This window comes from Mauremys mutica, chromosome 10 (genome assembly GCF_020497125.1).
Source record: "Mauremys mutica isolate MM-2020 ecotype Southern chromosome 10, ASM2049712v1, whole genome shotgun sequence".
NCBI lineage: Eukaryota > Metazoa > Chordata > Testudines > Geoemydidae > Mauremys > Mauremys mutica.
The window spans coordinates 41,693,835-41,718,425 of record NC_059081.1 but is presented as its reverse complement, the minus strand read 5'-3'; the positions used below and the strand labels follow the sequence as shown (position 1 = coordinate 41,718,425).

General features: G+C 39.3%; 1 protein-coding gene across 2 annotated transcripts in view; it reads left to right on the top strand.

Annotated features, from left to right (window-relative positions):
• The window catches only part of LNPK (lunapark, ER junction formation factor), an 83,196-nt gene extending 58,849 nt beyond the window's left edge, over nt 1-24,347 (top strand). For both annotated transcript variants that reach the window (XM_044978279.1, XM_044978278.1), the window contains exons 10-13: nt 6,088-6,193; nt 6,968-7,038; nt 9,041-9,211; nt 23,361-24,347. In XM_044978279.1, coding sequence (XP_044834214.1) covers nt 6,088-6,193; nt 6,968-7,038; nt 9,041-9,211; nt 23,361-23,560 — 548 coding nt within the window. In that variant the 3' untranslated portion in view covers nt 23,561-24,347. The remainder of the gene's footprint in view (nt 1-6,087; nt 6,194-6,967; nt 7,039-9,040; nt 9,212-23,360) is intronic.
• The last annotated feature ends 244 nt before the right edge of the window (nt 24,348-24,591 follow it).

The following is a 24,591-nucleotide window of genomic DNA, read 5'->3' as shown; positions in this document are numbered from 1 at the left end:
TGATGTTACCACAGGTAGATTCCAGAGGATATTAACCTCTGTGACTAGTTGTTTCATTCCTATACCAGTCTAGCAGATATTTTTTGGTAATGAGGCTATGCATTTTCCCTATGTGGATATCTTTTAAAGCTTGTCAAGCATCTATTAATATATATGTACCCGTTGCATTTCACATTTCCTATAGCTATAGTGTGATTTTCAGCTTCCTCATTATTGTGACTGATTAGCCCTCTTCGGGGTTTCCATTAATGCTTGGGCAAATAACAAGAATTGTACTGGCGTGTATATTGATAATTAAAGATGATGGTCCCACAATATAAGCAAAATGCTTATCAGCCCAAATGTAGCTAACATATGTCTTTCATACCAGGTATATTTCTGTTCTATAGGAGCTAGTATCTCAATGCATAAGCAGTTGGTCTGAGTTTTGAATTCCTATGCTGACCCAAGGCAACTGCCAATGCTATTTCTGTAGCAGCTAATTCCAACACAAAAGGTTGTGAATAGTCAGGCTGAACCAACACTGGAATTGAGGCTAATACCTGTTTCAATTTAGTGACTGCCTCAGTCACTTGTGGGTTCCATTCCCAACTACTACCTTTTAAAACTATATGAAGGGGCAACTATTTCTATCTATTCAGATATAAACTCCCAAGAGAAGCTTGTTGTTGGTTTTAATACAGTTTAACTTGGTAATTAAAAAACCATTTTAGAAAATATTCCAATAACCATTTTGCTAAATATTATGTTTTCCCTTTAAACATTTTTAACCAATTCATGTGGATTTTTGATGCTCCCCAATTGGCAAGTTATGCCACAAATATATAAACTCAGATTGTATTTGGTTTGAGGACTGAGCCATTCATAAGTTTTCCCCTGTATTTTGAGCACTTCAAAACACAGGTGCCTACAATATATAAACCAAAAAATTATAAAATAAACTTATAACTTATAAGCCCCTTCATTTTCAGTTTAAACAGATTTTTACTGAAAAATTCCCAAGTTTTAGAAAAAGTAGTATTTTGTTTTTTCTGATTTTCAACCTACTTTTGTATTCAAAATATACAAAAAAACCCCAAACCCTTGTTTTATTACATTGCATGAGATATATGTATTCTGATAATACATTAGTCTGTGTGTATATGCAAAGCTGCCTTTTGAAGTAAGACTATGTATTAGTCTAGAACAATGGTCACCAATCAGTCGATTGCAATTGACTGGTCAATCCTAGAGGATCTACCAGCTGATCATGATCTCTGGCGGCATAGTGTGGCTGCCGCTAAGGCAGATTCCCTGCCTACCCCGGCCCTACGCCACTCCCGGAAGTGGCCAGCAGCCCTGCAGCCCCGTGGGTGGGGCCGGGGTCTCCCTCCATGTGCTGCTCCTGCCTGCAAGCACCTCCCCCGCAGCTCCCATTGGCCAGGAGAGTTGTGTGGGGCGGGGCTCGCACAGAGGGACAGCGCACGTTGGCCCCTTCCGGAAGCGGTGTGGGACTGGGTAGGCAGGGAGCCTGCCTTAGCCTTGTTGCACCTGCCGCCGACTGGGAGCTGCCAGAGGTAAGTGCTGCCCAGCAGGAGGCAACCCTGAGCCCCCTCCTGGAGCCAGCACCCGAAACCCTCTCCTGCACCTGAACCCCCAGCCATGAGCCACCTCACAGTGCCAGTACCCCATACACCCTTCTGCACCCAAAGCCCCAACCCTGACCCCCTCCCAGAGCCAGCACCTTGTACCCTCTACTGCACCCCAACACTCTGCCCCAGACCAGAGCCCCCTCCTGCACCCAAACTCCCTGAACCGACACCCTGCACTCTACCATTCTGCACCATCTCAGAGCCCCCTTCTGCACCCAAACCCCTGCCCCAGGCTTAGTCCAGAGCACCCACTCCCCACATGCTGCCCCCTCCCAACCTTTTTCTCTGTTTTTAGCACAAACAAATATATTTTCATGGATCCTTGTGGTGGGTGGCATCCACCACTGAATTTGTCCTTCCGTGACTTAACACAAACTTTTAACAATTAGAGAGGTCTATAATCTTTAGTGTTACTGCTGGCCAGCATTTTAGCAAAAAGGTTTATAGGTTGAGGGGGAATACAAATCAGAGTAGCCATTATCTTCTTCCCAAAGGTACAGATGGGACAAGTCCTCACTAATACCAATGTCCTTACGTTTCCTTAAATTTTCTATAGTTTGATTGCACTTTATATTCTTGGACATATTACTGTGTGTTCTGTCTTTCCATAACTCCCCAATAACCAGTGTTGTGCTTAGTTTCTCACTGCCATAGCTCAGTGATTGATTTTTACCCAGAGCAAATACTGTAGTTTGTCATTTGATCATTGGTCACAACTTCTCTATTCTGTACTTTTAACTGTTTGCAGCATTCTTTAACTTGTCCCTCAGACACAAAATCATTAAATATACTACTTCCATATACAGTTAATGGGAATGTTTATATTTCTTATTCCCAACTTTACTCTTAAGTCTTTTTAACTATGTCCCAAGGTTCTTCCTTGGCTAAGACTTTTCTGTCAGATCCCTCAGTGGCAAATTATATTAACATAGCAACAAAGAGTCCTGTGGCACCTTAAAGACTAGCAGATGTATTGGAGCATAAGCTTTCGTGGGTCAATACCCACTTCGTCAGACGCATGTGTCTGACGAAGTGGGTATTCACCCACGAAAGCTTATGCTCCAATACATCTGCTAGTCTTTAAGGTGCCACAGGACTCTTTGTTGCTTTTTACAGATCCAGACTAACACGGCTACCCCTCTGATATATTAACATACTCTTCCATTATGATTATGAGAACTTACTTTCTTGTCTCGGTGTTGGACAACACCATGGCTGGAGGCCAGGGCACTGTTCTCTACAGCCTTCCAAGCCTTGATAGTATCTGGAGACTTCATAATCCTGAAGAGCCAGAAGTGGGAACACGACATCATGGACTCATGCCACCGAGGGATGCCAATGTTGGATATCAAAGTGGGAAACTGAATCACCCAATTTAGGCTTAATCAGTTTTTGCCTTTATACAATTTCAAACAGAAGTATTGTCACTTATAATGTCTGAACGTATGCTTATGCCAATAACAGACAAGATAGAATAGGTAAATGGCCCAAATGACTGCATTCCAGGGCACTGGAAAGTTCTTTTACCTTCCATGATGATCATCACCTTCTCTGATCTGTTGGTCTAGTCCTTCAGTCCTATTCCTGCAGTTTCTGGTGCAGTGTCTCTCTAATTTCGGCTTTGTTCACTTGAGTCTTTTATACATTTTTTACATTACAGATTACTTAATTCTATCCACTAGGCTTTTACCACATCACCCCTTCATTTTTGTGTGTGCATGTAACCCATACAATATGCACGCGCAAACTTCAGTTACCCAACTTCTGCATTTTTCCTGCTGGTTTTGCAGTTTTGGGGTCATGTCATTCTATGTCACCCTGTTCCTAGCTTTCCCAGAAAACTGGGATTTTATATTTATCATGACATATTTATGTATCTCTTATTTACATCTTCCAACATGACACATTATGTATCTTGCCAGCAATAATATCATTTTAAACAAAACAGCAATTTATATCAAAGAAGAATTGGCAAAACCACACTTATGCCAGGCAAGGCCTTGGCCTAAGTGTTACCTCATCTAAACCCATTCACTATCCATAATTACAAATTATTAAAATATAGCTTACAAAGCTCTTAATTTTACCATTTAGCAATTCTTCATTCTGTATTTCAGTAAACATATGTCACTTTTCTACCCCTTAATCTATTGCAGGAGTGGGGAGTTACAGAAAACACAATAACCCTTTTCTGTCAGCATTTTTTATTGTCTTTAAACATAGGTTTTCAAAAGCCTTTTTCATTCAAAGTGCTGTTTTCTTTGTGAATCATTACCAAAAAAACTTCATCAGAAATGTCTCAGGGGTTTCTCAATTTTAGGGTCATTGTACATTGTAGTTAAAGTTAGTTAACTTTGTTTACCTTAAAATTGGTTATTCATGAATCAACATTTTGGTTGTAGCGTTAATCTATTAATAAATGCTTTCAATTCAGATTTGTTAGACATAAAAGTTAAGTGTGGATGAAGTCTAAGCCAAAGCTGTTCATCCTTACCACCTGCATTGTTACCCTGTTTTCAAAAGCAGTTTGAGTTTTGCTGACTGATGAACTGCTTAAACTTTGGAACAAAAAAATCTTCAGTATAAAGTCTGGGCAGACTTTCAAACTCACTTATGGGAAACTAGAAGAATGATATGGCAATGTAAGGTTTATTTCTGAAGATTAGAGAATTGCAAATTTCAGGGCATAGAACTATTTTGGGTTGGAGGCAAATTTCCCTTTAAAACATATACTACTACTAAGTGTGTTTATGTAGGCATCCAGTAATGGGAGAGGAGGTGGCTGGAAATGACAATAGTAAAATCTGTTCAGTATTTGTTATCAGTGTATCACAGGGTACCCATGTATTATTATTCATTAAGCTCTTGGCCAAATTTTGACTCTTGACCGCTAATGTGAGAGCTTGGGGAGATGGAATAATAATTTTTAATACTTGACGGGTTTTGTATAATTGAGACTACTTAGATTTGAAAAATTAATTTGACAAGAATTTTTCCATAATGTGGCTGACAACTTCAGGAGTAAGGAAGAGAAGAGTTAAAGCTACAGGAAATTTGCAGGTTTTTAAAGGTTGCGTATGTCTTGTACAGCAGACCTGCTGTTCCCAAACTCTGGTCTATAGAGAGTTGGGTGGTCTTATTTCTGTATGTGAGGGGAGACAAAAAGAAGCAAAATCTGATTGTGAGATTAATTCATTTGAGAGGACAAAACACTTATGAAAGATGACTAAAAGTATGTAAATTCTTCCTCTTCGCTATTTTTTCATGTTGCATCATCTGCTATAGTTTCCAAAATGGAGATTTCATGATTTTAAATGAGGGAGATGATCCATAATATGGTATCTCTATTAGAGATGAAACTTCATTGAAGCAATGGTTGATAGGTTTTCTACCACAGGTGTTCATAAATTTCAAGTAATATTAATGGCAATGCAAAAAGTTAAGGCTTGCCCTCTAAAATAGTTTGGGGTCATAAATGTACTGTAATTTTTTTCTGTTTGAGCCTTTAAATTAACAGAGAAGAATGCAGCAATAGCCTTCCCTAACTACTGTACTGCTAAACAAGATCACTCTCTTTAGCATCACCATACAGTGGTTTATTAATTTATTTGTTTTATAACAGCATTTTTGTGTTCAATCTTGGGTTCCTCATCTGTTCTCTGCAGTACCATTTAGTACTAAGAGATAATCTATTGTCCATTGTTGGTATTAAGATGCTGGTATGCAAGATCATATTTTTAAGATTCTAATTTTGGGCTATCTAGACTGACTTTGTCTAACCTTTTGGATTTTTGGTAATCTACATTTGAGGGGCAGGTGAACGTTTTCCCCCTAGTTTCTGTCTAGTCTGGCTAATATAGGCAGTGAGAGCAAAAGTGTTTTGAGGTGAGATCCCTTGTTCCCGCAAATACAAAAGCACCAGTGTGTGCTCATATATTTACACCCACTGTAAGCACCCCTTTACGCTGACAGCATGGTGTTAAAGGGCCTTAAGATAAATGAGAATTGGGCATGTTGTGTGTTCATACTCATTCCTTCAAATGTTCTTCAGTTTACAAGGGTGGATTTTTTGCTTTTTAATAATCCTTTTCCTCAAAGATTTGATTTTTGAACAACAGTAACTTTAGTATTAAACTTACCAGTATTTTTAAATAAGTGATTTAGAAATCATAACTTTAAGTCCACATTTAGTAACTGATAAAACTGAAACATTCAAACAGCAAGAGCAATTGAATTTTAAGAATGACATATTGGAGAAAAGAAAACTAGCTGCAGTCCAACTATGTTGGGCTTGAACTAAAGTGGTACAACTTCCCTAGTGGATTTCACAAATGTGACAGTTTAGAAATACTGCACATATTAATACACTGTATTAGCATGTACAGTAGAACTAGTGCATTATGTAGTAGGACTTTGTAGTTAAAAGTCAATTCATTATGTTTACTTCATTTGTTAGGTCTCCATCCACCAGGCCCTCCTTTAGCAAGACCTATTCTTCCTCGAGAAAGGGGAGCTTTGGATAGAGTTGTTGAATACTTAGTTGGTGATGGTCCACAGAACAGGTACAATTTTGCTAATGATATTAAGTAACAAAGCACATACACAATGAGTTGAAAGTCTGGTGGTTGTTTGTGCAGGATTAGATATTCTAGAATTCTGCTGCTTATGTTTGTTGCTGGCTTTATATACAGTTTTCCTAATGAACTGGCTCTCTAATGCCTCACCGGAACTCTTTTGCCCCACTCTCAGAAGCGTAAACTCTAGCACGAGCAGTTTTAAAATGATAGTTTAATTCATTCTCCCACTCACACTTCAATAAGGCTTTTCTTTTTCACTAGAGCACTATCACCTAAAAACATCCGAGACTTTTAATTTCTTTTCATATGTCATCTTTTTAATTGCTTATAACTAATTGCCTGCTGAACTGTCCCAAACCCACTTGAGCTGGCCTGCGAACTCTGTTAGAGGAGCTATTAATCAGATCATTGTATTTCACCATAAAAATTGAATTACCAGTATTTTTGATGTGGCTTCTATTGAGTCTAGTATGAAACAGATGCTTAATTTGCAGCTGTATGACAGGTTACGCGCTAGCCATCTTGGTTTAATTCTTAAGATGATGATTAAAAACTTGTCTTTTTCTGATGTATAAGTGAAGAGACCCTGCTAACCAGTACATTTTTCATAAATGGATTGGGCATTATTTGTTAATAATATTTTAAATATATTAAAAGTTGCTCAGCTTAAATACTATACAGCAGTTCCATTGTCTCAATACTTAGCTTCAACTTAACACCTGTATTTTTACTCCTTTTTTTTTTTTTTTTTAATTTTAGGTACGCCCTTATATGTCAACAGTGTTTTTCTCATAATGGTATGGCTCTGAAGGAGGAATTTGAATACATTGGTAAGAACTAACTTGCATAGTCTGTTCTTTTTTAAAAAAAAAATTACTTCTCAAATATAAGTTTTGTACTTCATTAGAGACTGTTACAGCACTGTAACATTTTGATTCTAGTTAAGTTCTTAGTACAAGCTAAGAAATGCCACTTATGGTAATTTACAATTCAGTAGCTTAGGATACATTTTAAGTTTTAAAAAAGTACTTTATTACAACTTTCAGGCTGAGGATATTGTGTGTGTAAAACTATTCAGGAGAAATAAGCCTCTTCCAAAACATCCTTGAGAATCACTACGGGCTATGAATAGTTCTCAGAAGGGTTTTATAGCTAAAAACTATCGGACATTAAAGTGCTTCGCTTTACCAGAACTTAAAGAAAATCTTGTTTTGGCAAGAAGATCTCAGGGAGGCATCAAAACAGGAGTAGGAACAAGCCCTGGAGGTTATATGTCAATTTATGGCTGACAATAACTTAAGACAGACACAGTTCTTTATTGAACACAGATGATGTACAAAAGAGGCAAAATAAAACTACAGTAAGTCTAATGTGTAAGAAATAGTTTCAGACATCTCTTTTCTTTCCACTGTGCATGGGGGCCTGTCTCTCTGTTTGGGAGAAAATATACAGCACAATAGGCAACAATTACTTTATTTCTGATTGATATTACAGCATGCATGCTATGTATCAGTCTGAGCAACAAACAGTCAAAATGTGCAAGAAAGGGACTTTTGTTTGGTCTTTTGTAAAAGTGTATTTTAAATTATTGGACAGCATTTAATGTTTTTCCAACACAAACGTGGCTTTCCTTACTAAATACCACAAGAGCACGTTATTTTTCAAGTAATAATGTAGTCTCCCATCAAGTTTGATGGATGAGCTCCATTTAAGGACTGTAGACCTACACAAATAATTTTTCAAAGTGGTAGCAAGTTGGTTGTAATTCTCTCATCCTTTTTGGCCATTTTGTTTGCTGGTGCAAATGGTCGGTCAAACAAAGATGCAGCACTTTGTGAGGTGCAGGAGAAACAATTGAGACAATCATATGCAGATCCCATTGATGGCCAAAGTGACCAGGGCCTAGAGCCTGGGCTGTGCCAGTTTCACTTGCTAAGATCACTGCAGCCTGAAGAAGAGAGTGGCTGCTCCGCCAAAGTCTGGGCGCCATGACCGGCTAGCTCCGGTTTTAATACAGAGTATGTCGTCTCCTAGACGAGCTGCCTACTGGGGCTAGGCGTCTTGTCTACTCCAGCAATGGACTGCTTTTTGTCTGGTCCCTAGTCTTTGACCTGGCTGGCTGGAGTGGTCCTACCAGAAGTTAAACTCCTGCTAGCATAGCTCTCCAGTTCATGAGAACTCTCAAGTCTTCCCACCACATCAAGGTGTAGCCCTCAGGGAAGGAAATGACTACGTAATAATTGACAGAATAATTTAAAGGCAATGGATATCCATACTGGACTATTAAAAAAAAACCAACAACAACAAAACCCCCAAAAGAATGGTCTTGTATTATAAATCTTTAAGTATACTTTTCTTCCATACACAATCTGTCAACGACTCCAAATCACAGATGAAAGATTCAGTTTATGCATTTGGCAATACTTTGTGTATCATGAGGTGCATGTTTTGTTGATGTTTGTGACAGCCCTAATAATGCTTACCAGAAGTGTTCACAAGTAGCAGCAGCAGAGCTGAAAGGGAACATGCATTCAACTGTGCATAGAGGAAAATGGAAGAAGTATAGAGGGGCCCAAGTAGGTTCGGTGGTGATGCTCTTAGGCCTGAAGTTGGAAGACATGCTACATAGCTCTATTAACCAATTTTTTAAAACTATTTTTTAATTTAAAAACAAAAGTCCTTTAGTGTCTTTATATTGTCACGCTGCTTTATTTTTTTGGAAACTCAAAGTTTTATTTCTTGGGAAATATGTATCTGAATACTAGTATGTTGAGACTTGAAGTCAGCTTAGTGAGATTATTATTATGTATGCTTTTGTAAACCTGTGTGCAGCATTTAGGTGTGCATACTGCTTTTTCCTGAATCCTGCAAGAAAAACTAGACCGCAAGCTCCACGACTCCCAGACTTCAGTTGTGAAAAGAGGCAGCCAACAGAATTGCCGACTACGGTTGGACCTTTGCATTCTGGAGGGGTAAAACTACAAGAGAATCCACCAAGGGAAGGTGTGTACTAATCCTGTGAAGCTTGCCATTATTAATTTTTCACTGGAATCCTTTCGTCACTACTCTTCTTGGTTCAGCCTTTTTTCCTTAAAGTGCAGCAGTTTTTAAAGCATTCTAACTTTTTTGTTCTCCTGTAGTGTGTGTATTTTGCATTGTTTGTTCCTTAGTGTTTGTAGTTTACTCTTCATCTGCATTGCTGAAGGGTTTTTAGCCATACAACTCCTTAAAATTTAGTCTTACTTCATTCATGTCTGGCAAGTTTATTTTCCCTTTGAAAATACTGCCTAATGAAATCCCTGTTTTTTTAATCATTGATAAACAAATAGCAAACCTAAACTGTATATTATGTGCATAGTTAACAAGACAGTCTGTCTCTAAGTTGTTAAATTTCCCTGTTTTTTCAGCAGGTCATTTGGTTGAGGTGGGTTGAAATTCCTGCCTTTGTTCCTTAAGTTAGTTTTGCTATTTTCCCCAGGGCAGGAAAATCTAGTAAAACTGCCTTGCTTAAAATCAAGAGTTCAAAGACAAATTGTCAATTTTAATTTAACAAAGTTCCTTTTGAGAAGTTTTATAGTATGCAAATACAGTAGGTGTCTAGTATTCAGCCAACAAGAAGATGCAATGTTTTCAGGAGAGTTTAGAAAATAGTTGTAATTAAAACCAAAGAATCTTCAGTTAGTAAGTAATCAAAGTCAAGTCTAAAGAGGTATGGATTTCTCTGCGGTTCGGTTCAAACCAGACAAGATCTAAAGCATGTGGGGCTGGGTAGTACGGAGCAATTCATGTCACTATGTCCTTAGCTGAAAAGGTTTAAAAGGCAGCTGACTACAGGAAATAGTTCTAGTAGTTTAACAAATAAAACTCCCTTCCGTTGTAATCTTTTCATGTTGGGGACAGAGTGGCATTGTCTTTCACTTTGTATGTGGCATGAAGAGGCAGGGTGATCATCTTTGCCATTGCACAGAGGACAGATTAATAAATGTGGGGTTTTTTTGTAGTGGTGTATTAAGATCATTAATGGCTTAAACTGGTAAAAAATGCACACAATTAGTGTCTAATTACTTGCTAATAGTGCCCTGAGTTCTCTAAAAATACCACTTGTACAGAATTCTCATTACTGATGTCTCCTGCCTCAGCATGAGTCATGTGAGAAACTGCCTCTAGGTCTTGAGAAATTTGATCCAGTGAGGCACCTGCAGGCTGGCTTGAGAGCTCTAACTTACTGAGTATGCTCCAACTTCCACCGCAAAGGAAAACCTGAAGCATGGAGTCTCAGAGTTCAGGTCAATTGATTCGGGCTCCTCGGCTTTGGGGTGTGGAGCTAAAAATAGAGGTGTAGTCATCCCATTCGAGCTGGGACACACGGTCTACCACCATCCATCCTCTCTGGCTTCCAGAACCAGGGCTCCAGCCTGAGTGGGGATGTCTACACTGCTATTTTTAATCCCACAGCCTGAGCCAATTGACCTGGGCTCTGAGATTTGGCACTATGAGTTTTTCTTCACAGTGTAGACATAACCTTATTAGAGGCTCCAGAACATTCCAGACAGTTCCTTTCTGATTGGTCAGTGAAGGAGCTGCCCACTGGCTCTGATGTGGGAGTGCCTCTTGCTGCTTTAGCCCTTATTCAGGTCCTTGTTGTGTTCTCCAGTTTCTAGTCAATCCTACTTAATCATAAAGTCATAGAAATGCAGGGCTGGAAGAAACCTTATAGTTAGAAAGGGTTTTCTAACATCTAATTTAAATCTCCCTTACTACAGATTAAGCTGAAGGGGGAACAAAGAGTAGACATGGAGAACAATTGGATAGACTCATAGACTTTAAGGTCAGAAGGGACCATTATGATCATCTAGTCTGACCTCCTGCACAATGCAGGCCACAGAATCTCACCCACCCATTCCTGTAACAAACCCCTAACCTATGTCTGAGTTATTGAAGTCCTCAAATTGTGGTTTGAAGATCTCAAGTCCCATGCTGCAGAGGAAGGCAAAAAACCTCCAGGGCCTCTGGAGGAAAATTCCGTCCCGACCCCAAATATGGCGATCAGTTAAACCCTGAGCATGTGGGCAAGACTCACCAGCCAGCACCCAGGAAAGAATTCTCTGTAGTAACTCAGATCCCACCCCATCTAACATCCCATCACAGACCACTGGACATACTTACCTGCTGATAATCAAAGATCATTTGCCAAAATTAGGCTATCCCATCATACCATCCCCTCCATAAACTTACCAAGCTTAGTCTTAAAGCCAGATATGTCTTTTGCCCCCACTACTCCCCTTGGAAGGCTGTTCCAGAACTTCACTCCTCTAATGGTTAGAAACCTTCATCTTATTTATAATAGCCCTTATATTTGAAGACTGTTATTAGGACCTCCTTCAGTCTTCTTTTCTCGAGCCTAACATGCCCAATTTTTTAAAAATTTTTGCATTGGTCAGGTTAGGCTTCAGCCTGGGCTCAAGCATGGTCTTACATTGCAGTGTAGATGAACTCTAAGGAAAGTGTAGGTCTTCTACTTAACAAGGAAGGAGAGCTAATAACTGATGACATCAAAAAGGCTGAGGTGTTTAATGCCTATTTTGCTTCAGCATTCACTAATAAGGTTAACTGTGGCCAGATGCTTACCAATTAATATTAACAACAAGGAGGAAGAAACGCATGCAATTTGTCCATCTCTCCACTTTGTGTAGGATTCCTTTTTGATTTTTCATATAATTAAAGAGTGCCTGATGGAGCCATATTGGCTTTATTAGTCTTCCTAGCTTTCCTACCTTTTAATCTCTTTAGCCAAGAGGTTTCAGGCTCAATCCTTAGTTGCACCCAATAAACTCTGGATGCAGCAAAGTGAAGGAACTCCAAAGTAGCTGTTTACAGCCCCCTCTTGCTCTTGAAGCTGACTGTAACTGTCCCCAGCATAGATTAGAGCAGCTCAGGGTGTAGTTGCTTTTATCTGTGAACTCAGTCTTCATAGAGGGAAAATCTTGCTGGTGAAGCAAACTGTCTTTAAAGACAATACTTTGTAATTCTGCTTCTCTGAAAAGAAGTATTTTTTTTCTTTGCATTTTCTCAGGTATGTTACATTAATATTCCTTATATTATATTGAAGTGTATTAAATATGGATCATCTTTCAATTGATTTTTTTAATCATGAAAGTCATGATGGCCATCAGTTTGATTTTACCAGTGTGATCTTGAGTTATATTAGTTAAACATTGAGTTCTTTATTGAACACAGACCCAGATCTTCCTGCTGCTATTGCACATAAAATTGTAAAGTATCCCTCCCTTGTATTAACCATTTCTTATTTTCCAAAGTTCTCTATGTGTAGAATGCAGATCATCAGGGAAATCATTGATATAATTGAAAAAGGATTAAGGTGTTCTAAAACCAAACATGCAATCCAGATTGTCAATAAGTAAAGTATGAAAGTATAATATATGTGCACCAGACTAAATTTTTAAAACAGGCTGGGATTTACAGAAGAAAGGAGTTAGGTTCCCAACATCCACTATTACTGGGATGTGGGCATCTAATTTCCTTATCTTCTGAAAAATCTCAGTCATATAATATACTAGATAAATGCTGTACCTACTGTCTTTTAATGCATGATAATGTATAAAACAAAATCTTAATTCTCTAACTGTACTAGCCAAAAGAAAATGTTTTCTTGTACCCATATTAGATGGTTCACTATAGGTTGATGCTAATTTGTACTTTTGTCATTATGCACAAACTGACCATGACTTGATTCAAGGCATTTCATTTGAGCAGCCTTGTCTTATGAAAATAATGCTCTCAATCTGTCAAAAAGCATTTTCAATAAGCCATTTTTTGTCAGATCTAATTTATAGCATAAACTCTGCTTACAGGTAGTTTTAATCCATACTTGTTTTTTTTTATTGTTTAATTAATGTGACTCTGTAAACTTAAGCTACTAAGCTTTCCTTTTAATGAGGTATAAACTGTAAGCAAGGCTTTTGCAGATCAGCTATTAAGACGGTTCTGTCCTGGCAAAAAATGGCATATTTAATTATAATTACAACAGACATTGGCAACAGGAAAGTAACTTCTACCAAAATGTTGGCATATTCAGAAACATGACTTGGATCAGTAACCTTGTTAAACCATAGCCTTGGAGTAAGGCTAATGTCATTACCAACATAGCAAAACCACAGTCACATGGGCAAAATGACTAACCACCTTCAGTAAAGATGACCAGGTCCAATTCCCTCCCCTCCCTCTCCCTCCTCCCAGTTTTGTGTCCAAGTATTCACTAGCCTGCTGCATAATCTTTTATGGTCACAGACATAGGAGGATGGGGTTAAAGTACCTGTTGACACTAAAACACTAAGGTGATTGCTCTTCTTTTCTCCATGAAATTGCTTCTGCAGATCTCAACTCAATAGAGATTAGCCAGCAGAGATGTTCCTTAGGAAAACTAGTTGAGCAAATTGCTCTCACATGCCTACCATCTTATCTTGCAGTTGAATCAAAAGACTAGTGCTTAGTAAATGTTTGAATTGAGCTCCAAATGGCAGCCTCAATATATCTCAGTAATTGAGAAATTCATTAGGGAAACCCTGGTAGCTGCCTTCCCTCTAGTAGATTAAAACCTGAGTCATTTTAGTACTAAATCTCCAACAGAATTTTTAAGAAGCAACAAAGCACAGTTTTATCCATTTTGCTCATCTGGTTTCATTTGAAGACAGAGCACAGAGTGCTTTAAAGTAATCATGTGTAGTCTTCTCTTTTTCCTGTTAGTTGGGATCAGCAGCTGTTGTTCTGTGTCTCCAAATGTTCCTGTTGAGTGCATTATATTTAGTCCTTGTTGGAAAAAGCCAAATCCTGACACTGAAAATATTTGATAACCAAAAATAGAGCATTATATCCAATTAAAAATGTAGAAAGGCAGCAATGTGACAAATCTTGGAAGATCTGTGGCTCTGATTTACTTGACTTTGAGCAACTGGGATTTCAACCTGAGTATGGCAAGAATACTTTATTGCATTGACAACCACCTGATGCAAACAGATCAGGTGTTCATTTTAAGATAGGCCTCAATCAGAGATAGGCCTTTTCAGTACCTTAAATCATGAGGTGATGTTGAACATGCCCAGGATCTCTGGAGGGAATGGACAGGGCTGCATTTCATTGCTTTAGTTTCTTTCTTCTTGATAGATAGTATTGGATTTGCTCTTAACCTCCCCCCGCCCCAAGTGCTGTCATGGTATACCACAAGGATCTACTTTCTCATCTAGGGTGACCAGACAGCAAGTGTGAAAAATTGGGACAGGAGGTGGAGGGGTAATAGGCTTCTATATAAGAAAAAGCCTCAAATATCGGGACTGTCCCTATAAAATCGGGACATCTGGTCACCCTATTCTCATCCCTCTTATTCATTGCATATATGAGGCTGCTTGAGTTAGTGACACCCACTTTATATTTCACCAATCCAGGGAGTACGATTCAGTGTTTTTCCTAGTGTCTGGGTGCAGTGAGAGTGTGCTGATTGAGACTCAGTCCTGAGAAGACTCAGGTAATAATGGTAAGTTGCAGTAAGGAAGCAGACAAGCTGGCACACCCTGAATGAGTGTGAATCTACAAAACTTGTAACCAAAGTTTGTAGTTTGGTCTGATTAGATTACCAGCAGCTTTTGGATGATCAACTAGTGGCAGTGATAAGGGCTTTTTTTCCTCTCTGTATTTGATCAGGAGATAGAAGTCCTCTCTCTGATGCTGACCTTGTCCTTTGTTTCATGTTTTTGTCACCTGTACTACACCTCTACCTCGATATAACATGAATTTGAATATAACATGGTAAAGCAGCGCTCCATGGGGACGGGGCTGCGCGCTCCGGCGGATCAAAGCAAGTTCAATATAACGCGATTTCACCTATGACGCATTAAGATTTTTTTTGGCTCCCGAGGACAGCGTTATATCGGGGTAGAGGTGTACTGTAATGTGCTCTTCAAGGTGGTCATACTTAACATTTGTTTGGAAGCTGAAACTAGTGCATGGTTCATCAGCATGCTTCATAAGTGTGGTATCTTGTGGCCAACATGTGACACCTGTGCTCCAGTATCTGCACTGGATGCCTATTGGCTTCCAGGCAGAGTTTATGGTGTTGGTTTTGACCTATAAGGCCCTAAACCTAAATGGCCAAGGACCTTCCTGTCTCCTTATACCATACTGCCACAATTTGAGATCTGCATAGGTACTCAATTTGATCCTTTAGAGAACAGGCTGCTGGCAAGGCATTCTCTGTGAAGTCCTTTGGGAAAGCATCCTCCTCCCAACCCCCCCAGCACACAGCTTCATTCTAAAATAACTCAGATCTGACCCAAGCATCCTACAAAATTCCTCTGAGTTGATATTTGGGTAGAGCTGTGATCGTAGGATTTTTGTTTGGCAGATAATATGTAATGTGCTGACTAGTGACTGGTGCGTGGAAGAATTCTGCTATTTTGATTTTCTTTTTGTAATTGGCTTTTGTATTGTGCTTTTAGCTGATGGTAAAGGCACCCATAGCCCCAAGTGGACAGTCTTTTTTAAATTTGAGTTTTTAAATAAAACAAAATTGAGTCATTTTAACAACAGAGATCTAATCTCCTCTCCCCAAGGAGATCATGTCTTGGAAGAAACAGTGGAAGCAAAATACATTGATTTATGTAGAAGTTTCTGACCACCTTGGATGCAAAAATGTATCTTGAGGATTTAAAGCCATGTTGTCTTTAGGAAAAATAGTGTAAGGCTGAAGAAGAACCCAGTAATCTTAGTAGTATTGCTAATGTGTCTGAAAGGAACATGTAAAATTAATGAGAACCGTACAAGTGTTCCAAGAGTTGATAGGATTATAAATTGGGAGATAAAAATGAGTCAGTTTACTACGGGATGGGAGAAAGCAGATCAGCCATACTAGCTGCTGAGAAGCCATCCTAAACTTCCGTTTTTCACTGTTTTTTCCATTATCAGTGCTCAAAAATGGGACAAAAACCTTTTTCTCTGAGGACAGTTGGAGTGAAACTTCTGCCCCAATAAAGCTCTAGCTCTAGTTCCATGGCTTCTGTCTGACAGGGACATGAGTTATCCATTAGAAACTTGTTATAAGAAGGATCCCGGAAAGGAGATTAGGTTTTGATGTGCCATTAACTCAATATAAACTTTAACTTCCAAGACATATCAATCAAAGATGATTGCAGTGCTGAAAAATATTGGAACAAATAATCCAGAAAGGTAGAGAAAGTCAAGGAGTTTTATATGAGCTCTAGGTCCCCTATCCTATCTTAAGATTGAAATTTTTTTTCCCCATAGAGATTTTATTGCTTTTCTTACATATCAAAAGTGGAATAAAAACCATTCAATTCAAAAATCTGTATACACGCCCACACATGGGCACATCCCATACAATTCACTGCCAAAGTTCAGAAATGCTGCCTCACTGCGAAGGGGACCATGGTTTGGGTATCTGATGTTTTGAGATTGCAAAGACTATCGTCCATGAGGTGGCTGCTAGAAACAAAAAGATGCTCAAAGGTTTTTTTTTTTTTTTTTTTTTTTTTTTTAATAGCAGTTGGGGCAGGCCAGGAGATAGGCCAATGTGGCAGATGATCTGATATCTTTATTTTTCCAGGGTCATCTATTTTACCTGTTTAAAAAAAAAAAGTCCTACCCTTCAAAAGGGAGATTCAGAAATGTAGACTGAAGTTCAGCAGGCAACTATGCATGTCTCTAAGACTAAGTACTGACCCCATTGTTTGGCTACCTACCAGATGCTCCAGAAGAATAGACACTGGTTCAAAAGTCAGATATGTTTTTTGAGATACTTGCAGCAGAGACATAGTAACTACTATAGGGGAATAAATCTAGCTTGGTCTGAATGACAGCTCAGAATGACTGATCAAGAAACTGGATCTGAAAGCAAACTTTGTCGGCAAAGAATCGGCTTGTCTCTTAACCAGTAAGGCTTAACATCCTCTAGCTCTGTAAGAGAATAGCACTAGGGCACCATTTCTTAAACCCGTAAGTTATTTTCTTTGGAAGAATAGTATTTCTGCCCCCAGATGTCTTATGTGCTTTTTTTCTTCAGACCTCCTGACATTGGCACAGAGGACTGAGGAGATGAATCAGCTTTTCTTGGATTCAGTTACTTCTAATAGGACATTTTTACACTGAAAAAGAGTCATAAGTTGTTGACCCTTTTACTCAGTTCAGTCTGACTTGCTGAGGAGCTCTCATCTACCTCTTTGGCAGAACTGTAAAGGGCATATGGATGCAATTGCTGTGTAAATGTTAGGCTTTCTTCTTCAAGAAAAAACTAAAATGCATGTATTCCTTCCTTCCTCATGGTATAAAAGCCATGCACACGGAATACCTGTGAGACAAATATCCCTCAGGCAGGTATTTGAGACACTGGAAAGTGCATTCTTCACTAGTGCACATTTCTAAAAGTCAGATTATTTCACTGGGTCTGCTACAGTGGAGAAGAAAACCTAGCCTTTGAGAAAATTCATATAAAGGTCAAAAACTTGAAGTTACTTTAAGACCTTTGGTTGCTAAGCTATCCTGCATTGTACCAAGAATAATAAAAATAATAATGAGTTTGCCCAATGCAAAAGAGCAGATGAAGTTTCTGAGATCACTTCTGTCAGTGGAAGGAACAACTAAAGAAATGATTAGAGGGTTGGGGTATGTGTTAGTGTTATGCCTCTGTTTCAGAATGTTTCCAAACTAGGTGACGCATGCACTGCCCTTCATGCTTTTACTACTAGTAAAAGTTCTGTAGTTTGCAAGTCAGGGCATGACACTCTTTAAAGCTGGGAGTTGAAGAGTTGATTTAACCCAGTAATCCTTATTTAACCGGTGGCTGGTTCTTCAGAACATTTAAAATTCACTTAATAAAGAGACTCCATATATCTCCCCAAAATGTGCACTTTGGTAGTATGAGGTTTGCCAGTCAATCTAAATGTGACACCATGGAGCTGACTACATGATACAATGCTGATGTCACATGGTCTATAAAACTGAAACCTGGCATTCTGCGTTGAAAATAGACATTTTTGCTTTGTGTGTAACTAGCTGAAAACTTTCAAATATTACCTTCCTGTGTCACACTTCACTCTTAGTAAGACACATGCATCCCTGGACTCTAACTTGAAACTTTTTGGATGACCTTATTATCTAGCGTGAAATACTGTTAATACCAGATAAAGCACAGTACAATGCAGAAAAGCTTGTGTATACAGTAACTTGTTCACATATCTTTTATGTATATCTCTGAACTTTAGTTCTGCTGCTCCATTCTTGTCATACAGAATTGATATCCTGTGGAGTGCTAGGTTGAATTGAATTAAATAAACTTGTTTCACTTTTGATAACCCAGGTTTTCAGAGAATTTTTTAATTTGAAACCATTTAATCATATACAGATTTTTCTAGTTCAGAAAGGGTTAAATTCCCTTACTTCTAAGCCTTTGTGAACAGAGTTATGAAAAGCCAGAATTCTTGAAATTCTGCTGCTAGTGCTGCTAGGATTCCTTGAGTGTAGAATTACAGGTGGCTGGATGTCATCACTGCTGCAGAAGTGTTACAAAAGTCTCTTGCTTCAGAATTTGAGAGACTAGGCAATGGATTGTTTCTCTGTTCTCTCCTTTTTCCCTCTCCTTCCTCCTGCTGTTCCTCCCCACACTCAAGATCTAAGAATCTGGTTTCATGTGTTGCTACCACAGCTTCTTAAAAAATAAATAGTTGCATTTTAGGTTGTAGGGGGATTCCTTTCCATTTGATATTTTCTTATTACATGATTTTTGTGAACTCCCTAATAACAAATGCCTACCACCTTAGTCAAACTGTGAAATCATAATATAGTTAGCTCACTGGGTGTTGTGGGAAACATTCCCTACTGCAAAGGTAGGACAGTTGACTTCATTAGCTGATTGTGAAGAAGGCTCTGTTTACATGTTTTTGTTAAATACTAAATGCTAAGCAAGGATGTTAAGAAATGCATGGCTGTTGGAATCAGGTTTTTGTTAAGAGCGCTATAATATGTTAATGGCTTTGACATATTAAAATCCGTCTTAAGCAGTCTATAACAGTTGTGTGGAAGGCTGATATATGTAGGTGTATTTTCCTTCAATTAAATCAATCAAGGCTAATTGCTAATACCCAAAGACTTCAAGTAAATAAGATATTTGCATTGTAATATTTTGTCCTTTTGATTTCATTTTCAGAGTTTTTTCCCTCTATAATTACAGTTTTTACTAGCAGTTAAATTGTTACTGAGATCTAAATGATTTTAGACATTTACATTAATCATAACCAATTTTTTTATAATGTAAAATTAAAACCTTGTATTTGCACATGAAAGCTTTAAACATCAGAGTTTGTTATATAATAGGTGGAGCTATTATAAGACCCTGGTTTTAGTTGCATATAACTTTGCCAGTTTTTAAGCATTTATGCTGAATTTTTTTATGCATAGTGTCTCCTCAGGTTGAATATTTTTTGAAAGTTTCAGCTCAAACAGTTCAGCCCTTTGCCAGAATTATTTTTAAATGATAAAAACTTACTTTTTACTTACCTTTTCACATTCTTGGAATCTTCTTTTGAGACCTCTAGTGTGCCCCTATGCTTCAGTTCAGGGGCTTGAAATTTGGCAGGGGAATGGTCTCTGTATCAAGAATGTGCCTTTTGCTTTCCCTTTGAAAATCCACCCAAATTTGGCTGCTGTAAGCTTTTGAAAAATTGCAGTTCACACATGCTCAGACTTCTTGGTGGAGCTGCTAAAATCTCCAGGCTACGGTGTGGCTGGGCACTGGAACTGATAGCAGGGGAAGGGTGTCTCTCCTTTGCTTTCAGTGGCACTCCCACCCACTCTGGGGCCAGAGCCCATGCAAAAGAAAGGTACCTGACTTGAATGCAGAGAGGATAAGAACTGGGCAAAGAAAGGAGTAGATTGGAACAAGGAGTCTGAGACAGGGACTGAAGTAAGGTATGGAAGAAAATCTGACTGGGACAAGGAACCAGGGGGTGGGGTGGGGGTAAGAGAGACAGACTAGATGAGGAGTCTGGGGAGAATAATTGGGACTGGGAAACCAGGGCGGGTGAGAAGGGCTAGAGGCCAAGGAGGAGCGGAGAGGCAGATTGAATGAGGAGCCTGGAGATGAAACAGACTGGCTGGGCCACGAAACTGATGTTGGGATGAGAAGCCTGAGGAGTGGAGTCTTAGACTTGCTAGGGAATGAGGCTGGGATGGTGAAATGGGTGGAGAAGAGACTAGATAGGGACTGGGTAGAGGGACAGAGCAGGAGGAGTCAAATTGGAGGGAACGTGCAGAAGCCTGTGCCTGCTAGACCACACTCCCCTCTAGACCCTGGAATGGAATCCAGGATGCCTGAATCTCCCCATTCCTTTGCTGTCAGCAAATACCTGTGAACCCCCCATTAGTGTGTCTTACCACTCTGGTGCTGATCCATGTAGAGGATGACAGCCTTCTACTGCTACCATTTACAACATTAGCTCAAGTGGCAGAGATGAGCATAGTGGCTTTAAAAAGTCCAGCCCTGCTGGTGAACCTCATGAGTGTCAGTATGATGCCATATAATGGAATTTGTTTTTATAGTTGGCTTTCTTAAAGACTTAGTAAATTATATTTAAAAAAAAACTACATTAAAAGAATATTAAGGTTGCAAAGTTTAGCACTCAAAAGTTAGGAAATGCCAGAATTAAGGTTGTCTGTCCAACTTTAATCTGCCCCCTTGTTGTTATATGATCACATATAGTTTTGTCCAGAGGATCCCTGCCTCATTCAATGTGCAGGTTAAATGATGCCCAGCTAATGAGAAGTATTAAATATTTTGTTTCCTCCTCATTGTTCAGTTAGTGTCCCCATGCCTTTACTGCGCGGTATTGAAACTCTCCTCTGAAGACAAAATTATTAATTTGTTTGGGGGGGCCTTTCTGTCGTGCTCATCACTATAGTATCTGTGTACATCACAAACATTAATGTATCTTCATAACGCCTGTGAGCGATGAGATGGGAAGCTTGGAGATTAGTGGACACTTCTGACCTTAACTTTCAGTGCTCAACTTGAGCTGACTAGAATCTGATTTTTTCAGAGTACTTAACAGTTCATATGATCAGAGTACAGCTGTGGCTTCAGTTGCAATTGTGAGTGCTCAGTCTTGCAAATCAGACTCAAATCTGGATCTCAAGTTGTGCATACAGAAAATAAAGAACACACAATTAATAACCACATGTGAAAAGTTGGTTTAAGTGACTTGCCTAGCACTACACAGGAACTTTGTGTAGAGGCAGGGATAGAATGCAGTGTTTTCCCGGGCAGCATTCTTAACTGTGAGACCACCCTTTCTCTTCCTGCATCCCCTGCCTCATTCATAACACACCTGGACTCTGATCAGAGAGGCTAGGTGGACCCTGCAACTGTTGGCCAGTGCATGGGGCTTTCCATCCTGCGATCACCTGTTGTGCATTCCAGAAGCTGAGGGCAGCCTTGCTTCCTGCTTCTCTTGCTTTTCTCAAGTGAGTCCCTCACCTCTGCTGCTCCAAAACTCATCATTGGACCCATATTCTGCAAGCCTCTCCAGCCACTCCCAACATGTTACTTGAGCTAACTGCACAACATCCAGCTAGGCTGCCTCCGAACCCTGCCCAGAGAACATCTGTATGTGCTCGTGCTTCATACTATCCACATCCTCACCTTTGTGTCTTGCCCTGACACCAAGTGGCAGGACCTGCTGCAACCAGAGGAGGGTGAGGAACCCTGGTGGGCCAGCCTATATTCCAGTCTGGTCCCACAGGCTGCCAGGGATATCAGTTGGTGGCTCCTCTGCAGATCTGTGATCACAGGCATGTACCTGGTGCAGTTCACGAAATCCCATGATGCCTGCCCCTTCTGCAATGAGGAGGAGACCCTGGTGCACATCTCTGTGGAGTACATTGGGTTGCAGCCCCTCTTCCTCAGCAAGAGGCTCTGGAGGAGCTGGTTCTGGCCACATTTTTTCCAACACCACCTGATCTATGCACACCGCATCCATGGCCCAACAAAGTTGCAGGACCTCATCAACCTCTTCCTGGTGCTGGCCAAGATGGCCATCCATCATTCCAGGAGGAGGAAGCTACACAGAGGGGTGTTCTGTGACAGTGGGGCCTATTTTCAATCCCTTTTCCACTCACGTCTTTGGGCAGAGTTCCTCTGGGCGGTGTCCACTGACTCCCTAAACTCCTTAGAGAAGCAGTGGGTGCTGTCTGGGGTTCTCTGCTTTGTGTCCCCCTCTGGATCTCTTATTCTTTACCTCTGACCTCACTCCCATGCATGTTTTTTTTTTCATTTGTTATCCCCAGAAATCAACTGTAGTCTGGGCTCATTGGTTCCTCCCCCGTAGTTGAGGGGTTGGGCCTATAGTTATAGGCAGGCCTAATCCCCCCCCTGCCAAATATTACACACCTTCTAGCTTCTGCAAGAGATGAAGCAAGGGTCCTGTGGAAAAAATGGTATGGGAACACAGAAAAATCAGATCCTAGTCAGCTCAATTTGAGCTGCCCCAGCCCTTGCAGAAGCTGCAAGGGGTCCTACAAACAGCCTCCTTCATTGCCCGGCTCTGATTCAGTTCCAGAGTAGGGCTGTCCTGTCCATGGAATGAGGCAGGGGTCCTGTGGAAAAAATGGTATGTGAACATGTAATTAAAGACTATATCATAATGAATATGCACAAGGGTACTGAATTAAGGTTGCATAGGAAACCTTAATTCTGATACTTAACTTTTGAGTAATTAAATTTGCAATTATAATAACGTTCTTGTGTGTAATCTTGTATCAAATGTGCTAGAATATATAAATGCCTACCTTGATAGCTATGAATTTTCAATATCTCTTCCTCCCATTGTCTACTTTTCTCTCCCCCTACAAAACTCTGCAAATTCTTACTTTTGGCCTTACCATTAGAGAAATATCAACCCATTGCAAGTTGGTCCTGGTATTTATAAAGAATTTCTATACAATGACAGTACTCTAAACCTGTGATTAGAAAATGTTCAAGTCTAAGTCCCACACTTCCTTACAAACGTCAACTGTGTATTCAGTATTTCTGGAAGTGATCAAATGATTAATTTAATCATTTTATTTTTTTTCTCAGAACTCATAGAACAAGTTACACGTATTATTGAGGCAGACCAGATAGATGGTGAGGCATCGTGTACTGAGCAGCAAGGGGTTGAGTTATCTGAAGAGGTTGTGAAAGAAGAAACAATAAATGAAAGTGAACCTTCAGTTACGAAAATTGATTCTGCTGTTCCAGCTGAACAAAGTGATAAGTCTGTCCCAGAAGCAGAATAAGTACTTCAAGTGCCTTCTGTAGCTAGTTCTTTTAGCTTTGTTCATGCCAGTTGTTACTCTTCAGGTGGGCTTTTTGAAAACTGTACAAATTAAAATCTCTCTTGAGCTCAGACTGCCTCACTACCACAGTATGTCGAAGCTATGTGCACTACTGGATATTGACAATAAAGCATGTATTCTTTCAATGAGCTAATGCACTGCAGAATGTACAGTTGATTGAAGTCTAACACAATCACAGGTCGCTTTAGCTTAGTTTTGTATACTTGAAAACTAAAATTTACCTACCGGTTTATTTTCCATTTGCATACTAACCAAATGCATACTAAGTTTTAGGTTATTGAACATAAGCTACAGTAATTGGCAACAACTTGTCTAGTGGAGTTTTGGTTTTGTGAACTTTTAGGATTTTTTTTTAATGTTTACCCATTAAAATGGATTGAGTGACTTTTAAATATCTAGATGTTTACAGGCTAAAATGTCTTTAGGCATTCAGCTTAAGCAGTATGAAAGTGTCATTATAATTGTAACAGCTTAGTCATTGTCTTAACTTTTTTGACAGAATGCAGTTAAACAGCACTAAGCTGTATAGTAACTCCTTTGGCAGATGGGCCGAAGGCACATGATATACAAAATTAGTTTGTGTTTACATAAGGTATAGGAAGTCTCTGCACTTGATTGTACTTGAATACTGAGCGTTATTTATACCTGTATAATAATGACAATATATAAGTGAATTTTGTGCCTTTGTGTTTTTTGTTAAAGGAAAATAAAGACTATCTAGCAGCAATAATTGCTTTGTATCTTCCAGAAATCATGGGAAAACTTTGTGTGCTATATAGCAACTATAACAGTTTATGGAGACTCTTGAAGGAATATGTCAATTTGCTTTATACAGAGCATGTATTTTAGTACTTATGTGAATTTGTTGGTAGAATTGAACTGGGCTGGTAATTAACCTAGAAGCTTTTTGTAGAATTATGTTAGTACATTCCACTGTTTTCTAAATGTGCCTAATTTACAATTCCATTTTT